General features: G+C 35.5%; 1 protein-coding gene across 2 annotated transcripts in view; it reads right to left on the bottom strand.

The window, feature by feature from the left end:
• Window positions 1-647: 647 nt before the first annotated feature.
• muc (dihydrolipoamide S-acetyltransferase muc) overlaps window positions 648-11,336 on the bottom strand; it is a 78,205-nt gene continuing 67,516 nt past the window's right edge. For both annotated transcript variants that reach the window (XM_072544803.1, XM_072544797.1), the window contains exon 6: window positions 648-1,636. In XM_072544803.1, the coding sequence (XP_072400904.1) occupies window positions 1,507-1,636 (130 nt within the window). In that variant the 3' untranslated portion in view covers window positions 648-1,506. The remainder of the gene's footprint in view (window positions 1,637-11,336) is intronic.

Raw genomic sequence — 11,336 nt, 5'->3', positions numbered from 1 at the left:
ACAATAGTAAACGGACAATGGGATCACTATCAAGAAGTAAAATGTAGAATGGAGAAGGCTAGGAGTGTATTCAACAACAAAGTGGCCAAACTCTTTAAAAGCAACAACCTTAATCTGGCGATAAGAGTGAGGCTCCTACGATGCTATATCTTCTCGATATTATACTACGGAGTTGAATCCTGGACACTCAGTAAAGCGATGGAGAAAAAACTTAAAGCCTTCGAGATGTGGCTATACAGAAGAATCCTAAGGATATCATGGACGGACAAGATAACCAACGAGCCTGTACTACAAAGAATGGGGAAGAGAAAGAGAGGATGTATACCATTAATAGGAGAAAGTAGGAATATCTAGGACATATAATGAGAAACGATACTAAATACAGATTACTGAAAATATTCCTTCAAGGCAAAGTATTCGGAAAGCGAGGAATTAGAATAAGAAGAATATCATGGTTAAAAAACCTGAGGAAATGGTTCTCCACAACAACTAATCTATTTAAAGCATCAGTTAATAAAATAATTATAGCCAGAATGATCGCCAATATTCGAAACGAATAGGCACCAAAAGAAGAAGAACTGTGGAGCGTTCTTGCTTATTTTTGTCTAGTTTATTGTAACTTAGCAATTTCAACAAAAAACTAGACATTTATTTACAATATAATTTATTTAATCATCTTTTTTGATATTTACATACATAAACCATACAACAAATTATAACAAATGTATGAGAATTTTTCCGAAAACAATGAAACAAAAAGAAGTTGATTTATAAACATCTAACGACCAAACTCAACCGGTCATCTGATGGCCGATTCACGTGATAAATGCAGTAAACATGATACAGCACTTTCTTTTTTAAATAATGGATAAAAACAATGATAGAATGAATGAACCTTCCTAAAAATACAAAAAAGAACACGAAGTCAAGCAACTATTAAGTCTTAAATATAAATAATAAATATTTTTGAATAAAATCACAACTACAAATTTCTTTTGTTGTTACTCAACTAAATTGATCTTTCAGCGAGTTATTCTAAACAAATCAACAAAATAAAAAATGAGAAAGGTATGAGGTATAACATGTGACAACCGTATTTGTTTAACTTTAAGAGATTTTGTTATATTAAATGTAAGTCTCTAACAGCCACAGAAATATAACAGTCCATAAAGCTAATAACCGAATAACGATTGCTTACTTAAGCAACACCTCTTCCAAAGTAGCTGAAGTAGTTTTCTTCATTTCATTTTTCAGGAACTTTTGTTTAAACCCATATACATAAGCTCCACCTACCAATAAAATGTTGAACTGACAACTGTTACAAATAAATAACTAGAGTTTAGAATATCTCGCCAGAACGTCCCCTTTAGCTGGGCGAAAAAGTCTGTTTTGTCTCCGTGTTCTGGGTGCGCGAATTCACTGTTTCTTCACCCTGTCCATTGGCAGCTTTTCGTCTGATGAGATGAACTGGTTAGGAACTCATTAGTTCAACGGGTTGTCGCCGTCTTAGATGATCATCGACACTGGATCTTCAAGATTTTCTTTAAAGGCTTGCAACCATCTAGCGCCTACAGCTCCATCTACGGTGCGGTGGTCACAACTCAAGGTCACAGTCATGAACTGTGCAGATTTGAAGCTGAAAAGAACAGCAATTTTTAAATATAGACTTAAAACAGAAAAAGAGAAAGATGCAATTAACACTGGAAAAACATAATAAAAAATCTAGAAATTTACGTTACATAACAAAACATATAACGTTTAAATTTATATGATTTATCCAACGTCAAAGCTTATTATAGTACATGACAATCATAGTCACTTCAAAAATATTATGATGAGAAATTGCTACACAAATCAAGAGAAAAGGTATATTAGTTAGAGTACCCGTCGGCAAAAAAGTTTGTGATACTCTCAACAAACTTTGAGTAGCGTTTTTTTTGTCTCCGATTCTTGGATTTTTAATTTTTTTTAAAACCTAAAGAAAAACCGAAATAAATCAAAACACCCTGTATTTAGGTATAGGAACCCTTAATAAAGTATAGCCTTTTTTTTAAGGATAATTTAAAAATGTCATCAAATATAGGGTGTTCCATAACAAAAAATATAACTTTGATATACCACTCTTTTTTTCAAGCACACCTGTATAATTCTAATTATTTTTAAGTTGTAGTGTTAATGGCCCTGTATATTTCTATACAGAAAAAAAATTTGAATATTAATTGTTATAAGATGGGTCACCTTGTACATAAAATTGTATTATGCATTCGGTATAAGAGTTATGTTTAGAATTTGCCGATGTCAGGTCGAGGGCCTGCCTCAACATTTGTAATACGTAAGTGTCGGTGAAATAAACGTATTATTTTAAATGTGTTCAGTTTCTCTCCGATATTAAGAAGTTTTAATATTATTTCTGCATCAGATGTCTTCACCCTAACTCCCAACATCACAATAGTACTATACTTCATTACAACTCAAGATAAGCTCGAGTTCACACCCAACGTGTGTCGTGACGTCGCAGCTTGTCATTGGTTAGAAATTAATTTGTAATAATTTATATATAAGTACATTCCTCGTTGATAACCCGGCTAAAACTTAACCATGGCCTCTTTCCAGAGCATCTGCATAGGATTGGAATCTATGAAACCCCCTTCTGTCCGTGTAATAATAAATCTATCGAAGATTAGAACCACTTATTTTTCGATTGTCTTAATCATAGGGAATAGACGCGGTGCCTATATTTAGGTTTAATCAATCTTAACATTACTCTACTAGTTAACATCAGCAATCTGTTACCTTATTCTGACAAATCTATATTTAATATTCTAATCAAGTTTATAAACGATTAAGATAGGTACAAATTTAATCATCCCTATAACAATTTTCTGCCTTTCATCGATATACCTTTTTTGGTTTTCTGTTTTGCGAGACATGCCATTACATTTTACATTTATTAATTATTCACTCGTATTATCCTCTTCCATTTGTTTTAAACGTTTCAAGGCTTGGCATTTCTTTCCCCAGGTAGCTGTAGCTTCTTCCGTGGTTATTGTTAGTTGTTGCTCTGGAAACAATCAGGGTCTTATAACTTTAATGCCACAAATTGGTCGTATTACTCCTGTAGTGATTCTTTCCTAAGTTAACATGCTCCTTTTTTAACTTGGCTGCACCGTACTGAAGACGGCCAATAGTCAGAAATACGTATATACGGTTGCCTTCCACCGATATATTTTTGGTTTTCTGTTTTGCAAGACATGCCATTACAATTATATATATATATATATATATATATATATATATATATATATATATATATATATATATTTCTAAAGTATTCAACTAGTGAATTCAGAGGTTTAATCGGTCATTCAGGTTGGCAAATAAAAAAAAAGAAGTCAACTACTTCATAAGTTTATCGAAGACTTTTTGCTTTATATTTCTACAGCTTCATCAGTTCTGTAAAATACAACAGATTACATAGAGTTTATAAGAAATAAACAGATGTTTAACAAACAGAATAGTTTATAACTTATAGCTCAATATGTAGTATATTGTCGATGTTATTATATATGTACTGTGAACTTTACTCATTATTTAAAACTAACAACAAAAAAAAAACAAAAAACACACAAACTCTCCAGAAAATAATGTTCATTCGTAGATAGGAAAATTTAAAAATTTTTAAACGGACATTTGGTTTCATTTAGAGATGGTTCTCCACTGAAGACAAACAAAGCACTGATTTATTGCAATCCATTGTTATCTATGCAAACGACGTGACGCGATACCGTAAATTTTTAAGGGCCATATGTCTCCAAATTCCGGTTTGAGACAATTATGAATTTCTACGGGAGTCATTTGAATTTATTTTTATTTTTGCTTTTTATTATTACTGTTAATCATAATGGATGCTTTAATTAAAAGGCGAGGTATTTTGAAAGGTCAATTAACGATTTTCGAGTGTTTTATAAACAATTTAACGGAAAGTACATTATCACAATTACCTACTAGAGTTTCAAAATGCAAAGATGTATGAAATCAATTTGACAATATTCAAACTGAAATTGAGGATACAGATGACACATCACAGCAGTCCAAAGAAAGGCAGGATTTTGAGGAACGGTATTATGTAGCTATGGGGAAGGTTGAAGAGTTACAAAATGCTTCAGTAAGCGGTAGTCATATTAATCAAAATCAAAGCATTTCTAGATCGGACAAAAATGTTAAACTACCTCCTTTAGAAATACCATACTTCCACGGAAATTATGAGTCTTGGACAGAATTTTACGATATTTTCACATCGGTTATTCACAATAATAATACATTAAGTAATGCAGAAAAGTTTCATTATTTAAAAAGGGCTTTAAAACATAAAGCAGCGGATACTATACAAAGTTTAAAGACAACCGACAGTAATTATTTGTTAGCTTTGGATCGTTTGAAAGATAGGTTTGAAAATCCAAAATTAATTATTAAAGGTCATATAGATTCGATCATAAAACTTCCACAATTTATTGGTAATCTTGGAAAGTAAATTAAACATCACAACAAAACGGGAATGGCAGAAATATGGAGCAAAGGCTAGGTTCTCAACACTTGCTAATTTTTTAGACTTTATTGAAGAAAAATGTCAATATCTGGAAGAAGGAATTGAGGTTAACAAGGCAACTATTCACAAATCATGGGAAACAAAAGGAAGATCGGATAGGCAGCCCACAACTAGTACGGCATTCATAGAAACAAATGGAAAGGCATGTCATATCTGCGGAACGAGAAATATTCAAGACACGGAACGGACATAATAAACTGCAGAAGTTATAGAGGCGCAAACATAGACTCAGACCATTGTTTAGTGATCTCAACACTAAGGGCTAGAATTTCAAACTCCAACAAAGAAAAAGAAATAAATAGAAAGAAATGAAATGTACAGAAGCTGAGAGATGCAACTGTTGCAAAACAGTACTGGGAAAATGTTACCAATAGGTTAAGGAATCAAAGTCTAGGCGAAGAAGACCAGAGAGATATAGACTCATTCTGGAACAGGATAAGGGAAGATATTGAGTCAGCAGCACAAGATGAAATAGGAACAGAAACTTGTACCCGAAAAAATCACTGGTTTGACGATGAATGCAAAGACGCAACACAGAAAAAAAATGAAGCCTATGCAAAAATGCTTATCCGCCGAACTAGAACAAGTATAGAGAATTACCAGACAAAGAGAAGAGAAGAAAAGAAAATACACAGAATGAAGAAACGAAACCACTTAAAAAAGGAACTTCAATATATAGAAAACCTCAACAGAGAGAAAGAATTCAGAACATTCTATAAGAAAGTTAACATCAACAGAAAAGAATTTAAGGCAAATACAAATCAATGTAGAAGTTTAAATGGCGATCTCTTAACAACAAGAACAGACGTACTAAACCGATGGACGGAATATTTTAACCAGATACTTAATATAGAGGAAGAAGAAAACCCGGAAGACGAAAGCTGCGAGGTAAGCGGAGCAGACGAGAGGGAGGAGGATCCACCAACGATCCTGGAAGTTAAAGACGCTGTAAACAAACTAGCCAGAAACAAATCACCCGGAATAGATAATCTCCCAGCGGAATTATATAAAGAAGGTGGCCACGATATCATAATAGCCCTACAGCAGCTTATAAAAGAAATATGGATACAGAAGTCCCTTCCAAATGATTGGAATATTGGAATACTTTGCACCATACACAAAAAGGGTGATATCTTTGAATGCTCTAACTATCGAGGAATTACGCTCCTAAATGCGGCGTATAAAATATTCTCCAATATACTATGCCATCGTATGGCACCATATGCAGAGCGAATAATAGGACAATACCAGGCTGGTTTCAGAGGTGGTAAATCAACAATTCATCAGATTTCAACCCTAAGACAAATTCTAGAGAAAACACTGGAATACGGTGTAGACACGCACCACATATTTATAGACTACAAGGCAGCCTACGACTCTGTAAATAGAAGAGAATTGTTTAGAGCAATGATAGACCTAGGAGTACCAAATCAGTTGGTAAGTTTAACCAAACTAACCCTTGAAAAAGTAGAATGCAAAGTACGAATCCAGGGGGAACTCTCTGAACCTTTTAAAACAAATAACGGGCTACGTCAGGGAGACCCACTCTCCTGTATACTATTCAATCTAGCTCTGGAAAAAGTAATACGTACGTCACAAATCACAACTACCGGTTCAATATAATAACAAATCTGTGCAAATCTTAGCATATGCTGATGATATCAATATTGTTGGGAGAACGGAAAACGCAGCACGAGAGGCGTACGTAGCATTAAAGGAAGCGGCTACAAAAATGGGTTTAATAATAAACACCAACAAAACAAAATACATGAAAATAGGTACGCAACCACAAACACTACGGCCACTTGTTATAGAAAATGACGTCATCGAAGCAGTTAACGAATTTGTATAACGCTCGTCAATACTGAAAATGACACTACCGCAGAGATAAACCGCAGAATTTGCACGGCTAATAGATGCTATTTTGGGCTTAATCCCCTTTTTAAATCTACAGTTATATCAAGAAATACAAAAGTAAAACTCTACAAAACAATAATACGCCCAGTCCTAACATATGGTTCAGAAACCTGGACTTTAACAAAAAGCAATGAAAACATGTTAGGATGTTTCGAAACAAAAATACTAAGGCGCATCTATGGAGCGGTAAATGAAAATGGTGTCTGTAGAAGACGATACAACTTTGAACTCTATAGGATATACCAGGAACCAGATATCGTAAAACACATAAAGATAGGACGTCTGAGGTGGGTAGGCCATGTAATGCGGATGGAGCAAACCGACCCAGCTAGAAAAACGCTCCTTGATAGACCTATTGATCAAAGAAGAAGGAAGAAAAGCAAATGTGTGTTGTAATTGTCTAAGGATTGGACATAGGGTACAAAATTGCACATCGGGGGGATGCAGATCTTGCGGAAAGAGGCATCATACTTTACTTCACCCGGATATTAATAATAAAGTGGAAAATAGTCAGATACACAATCAGACAGGTCAAAAACATGGGAGGTTCTGGCATACAAAACAATACGGGCACACAAAACCAGAAGGCATTTACTTCACAAGCAATACACGGGCAGAATTCTTACGGGCAGGCAGTTAATCGGACAAGTTCAGATCAAGGTTTTCAGCTTGATGATACAACACTGGGACTAGGTACAACTCCAACTGATAACCAAACTAGGATTCAACTAGATTCCTTTAAATCAACTCAAATGGTAGAAGAGGTACAAGAACAGGTTTTACTTTCAACAGAAATTATTCACGTGGTTAATAACATTGGAAACATGCATAAATGTAAGGCATTGCTAGACTCGGGGAGTCAATCTAACTTCATTACACGCAGCCTAGTAGAGAAGCTGCAACTAACAGGTCAAAAAATAAATATACCAGTTGTTGGGATAGGTCAAGGTATTACAAATATTAAAAGATCAGTGAAGGCTACAATACATTCAAGATTTGAAGGTGGGTATAAATGCAACACGAGTTTTTTGGTTATTGACAAGATTTCAGATTACATTCCACATTCTAGAATTTCAATAAATCAGTTTAATTTTCCTCACAATATAAACTTAGCCGATGAAGGTTTCAATACACCGGGACAAGTTGACGTTCTATTAGGCGCGGGTATTTTTTGGAATTTACTATGTGTAAGGCAAGTGGTACTTGGCAAGAATCAGCCACTTATGCAAAAAAATAAACTCGGCTGGATCATATCAGGTAGAATATTTCCAGACAAAAAACAATACAATAAGCAAGATTTTCTAGTTAATTGTCATTTCACTTCTGAGATTACTTTGGAAAATAAAATTGAAAAATTTTGGGATATAGAGGAAATTCCACAGAAGAGGTTTTTATCCAAGATAAGTTCTGTGAAGAAACTTTTCAAAACACAACTTTAAGGAATAAGAATGGATCATTTACAGTCACCTTACCTGAAAGGTCGACAGTCATGCCATTAGGTAAATCATTCAGCATGGCACTTAGAAGATTTCATACATTGGAATGAAAATTAGCAAGAGCTAGTGAATTATGGAGACAATATGAAGTTTTTATGGAAGAATATATTTAACTAGGGCATATGTCTCAAATTGGGAGCATTGATAACATGCATACTTTAAATAATTCAGACAAGGTATATTACCTACCTCATTATGCGGTGGTAAAACAAAGTTCAGCAACAACTAAATGCAGGGTGGTTTTTGATGGTAGTGCAACTACAGACACGGGCATTTCTCTTAACGAATCACTAATGGTGGGTCCAAAGTTGCAAGACAATTTGTTTAACATATTACTTCGATTCAGAAGACATAATATAGTAATAGGGGCTGATATAGCCAAAATGTATAGATGTATTTGGGTTAACGAGGAGCAGAGAGATTTACAACGGATACTTTGGAGGTCAAACGTAGAAGAAGAGATTTAGGTTTATAAACTTAACACACTTACATATGGAACGGCACCTGCTGCTTACTTAGCAATCAGATGTTTACAGCAGCTGGCACATGATAACAAAGACAATTTCCCTAAGGCAGCGCAAGTTATACTTTCACACTTCTATGTTGATGACTTGCTTACGGGAGTAGATACTGTAGAGGAGGCAAGAATATTGGAACATATTAGCAATATTCTAGAAGGCGCAGAATTTTGCTTACGGAAATCGATCTCTAACCGGGGAGAGGTTTTGGAAATGGACGATTCAGTTAAAAGAGGAATTGAGCACTATTTGTTAGAAGGCAATAACAATAAGACATTGGGAATTTACTGGGATGCACAGGAAGACAAACTTCACTATTCAATAAACACTACAATACATGCTGCCAAAATAACTAAGCGGTGGGTGTTATCTATGATAGCGCAAATTTTTGATCCTCTAGGTCTTATGGGACCAGTTGTACTAAAGTCTAAACTCATTATGCAATCTTTATGCAAACTCAAAATACATTGGGATGAGTCACTACAGCATGGGTAAATTATAGAAGAAATTTCGATATCATTCAAAACATTCACATCAATAGGCAAGTAATTTGTTCAAATCCACAGCGTACAGAACTACATTGCTTTACGGACGCTTCAGAGGCTGCATATGGGACAGCAGTTTATCTTCGTTCAGCGGATAAGTCAGGTAATCATCACGTAGGCCTATTGTGCGCAAAGTCAAGAGTGGCTCCTCTTAAGGTATTTTCATTGCCACGACTTGAACTGTGTGGTGCTTTGTTAGGCACCAGATTAGTAGGTGAAGTTATATCAGCATTGGGTATTGAATTTGATAGGATATACATGTGGACTGATTCAACTATAGTCTTATCGTGGATAGCTCAGGACTCCTTCAATTATAAAACTTTTGTATCAAATCGTATATCAGAAATACAAGAGGCTTCTAAAACCTGGACATGGCGGCACGTTGAAAATAAGAGCAATCCAGCGGATATTATCTCAAGAGGTGTAAATGCGGATCAACTCATTTCTTATGAGCCTTGGTGGATCGGACCATCGTGGCTAAAAATGGAAGAGAAATCTTGGCCCAAAGGGGTCAAACTTGACGATGTCTTACCAGAAAAAAAGGTCAAGCGTCAAATATTTGTGGCTAACAAAGATGTGGACATCTTTGACAGGTATTCTAACTTACATAAATTGCAACGGGTAGTAGCATATTGTATGAGATTTGTTTCAAACTATAGGATATCTAAGGAAAATAGGGTGGCTGGTTGTTTAAGCATAGCAGAGAGAGAAGTGGCACTTGTTTGGCTGATAAAGGAAATGCAAGCGCAGTCTTTTCCGTCTGACATTGAGGCATTAAAGTCAGGTCAAGATTTGCCAAAGCGTAGTAAGCTGTTAAGTTTAGCACCTTTTATCGATGACAACGGATTATTGAGACTTTCAGGTAGGCTGAAACATTCAGACTTAAGTTTTAGTCAAAAACATCCCTATACTTCCTAGGAATCACAAACTGACTAAATTGATCATTATGCAAGAGCATATAAGGAATCTACACGCTAGCCCACAACTATTGTTGACTACTCTTCGATTAACTTACTGGCCCATCGCCGGAAGACGCACGGTACGAAAATTTTTACATAATTGCGTTATTTGTTTTAAAGTTAAACCTACAGCACAAAAATACATCATGGGTCAACTCCCGAACCATAGGGTAACACCTAGCCGTCCATTTCTTAACTGTGGTGTGGATTATGCAGGACCTTTTGAAAACAAGACCAGTAATCTTCGGGGAAGTAGGGTTCAAAAATCATATCTATGTGTATTTATATGTCTTGTGACCAAAGCTGTTCATCTTGAAATTGTTAGTAATTTGAGCACTGAGGCATTTTTAAACTGTTTCAAAAGATTTGTGTCACGCAGGGGTTTATGTAAAAATATCTATTCAGACAATGCTACTAATTTTGTAGGTGCTCACAGGGAGCTCAGGGAGTTATTTAGTCTAATTCACAATCCTAGCTGTTCAACAGCATATTTGGAATATTTTTCGCAAAATCAAATTAATTGGCACTTTATACCGCCATTATCACATTTCGGGGGGTTATGAGAAGCTGCAGTTAAAACTGCTATGTATCATTTAAGGCGTGTTTTGATGAACAATCGTTTCACTTTAGAGGAGTTTTCAACAGTGATCGCTCAAATTGAATCCTGCATGAATTCCCGTCCTCTCACACCCTTAACTAATGACCCCAATGACCTTGACATACTCACTCCTGGCCATTTTTTGATTGGAGGTCCTCTAAACGCTATACCTCCAACTCATTTTGGTGATATCAATGAAAACAGACTCAGCAGATTTCAACATCTTACCAGGATCACTCAGCATTTCTGGACCAGGTGGTCCAAGGAATATCTTAACAATCAACAGAGTAGAACAAAATGGCAGACTCCTACTAGCGGTTTGAAACCAGGTATAATGGTTATCATCAAAGGAGACTCTACTCCACCACTAAAATGGGATGTGGCAAGAGTGGCTGAAGTTCATCCTGGACTGGACGGTGTAGTTACTGTGAAAACTGCTCGCGGCATTTTTAAACGACCTGTGTATAAGCTATGCGTACTACCGATAGAAAATGAATAGACATTCTATTTGTTTAGCTTTCTTTAATATTTACTTTCACATTGTACTTTATTAATTCGTATGTAATCTCTTTACTTAATTATCATTTTATTTCATTCTTTATTTTACTATGTTCTATTATAAATATTGTATATCTTTGAAAGGCAGTTCTTTCAAGGCGGGCGGCATGTTACGGCACTGCGACTTCGGCCGTCATCG

This window comes from Diabrotica undecimpunctata, chromosome 1 (assembly GCF_040954645.1).
Source record: "Diabrotica undecimpunctata isolate CICGRU chromosome 1, icDiaUnde3, whole genome shotgun sequence".
Taxonomy (NCBI): Eukaryota; Metazoa; Arthropoda; class Insecta; order Coleoptera; family Chrysomelidae; genus Diabrotica; species Diabrotica undecimpunctata.
Note: the sequence above shows the minus strand (reverse complement) of the source record. Positions and strands in the feature narration are given on the sequence as shown.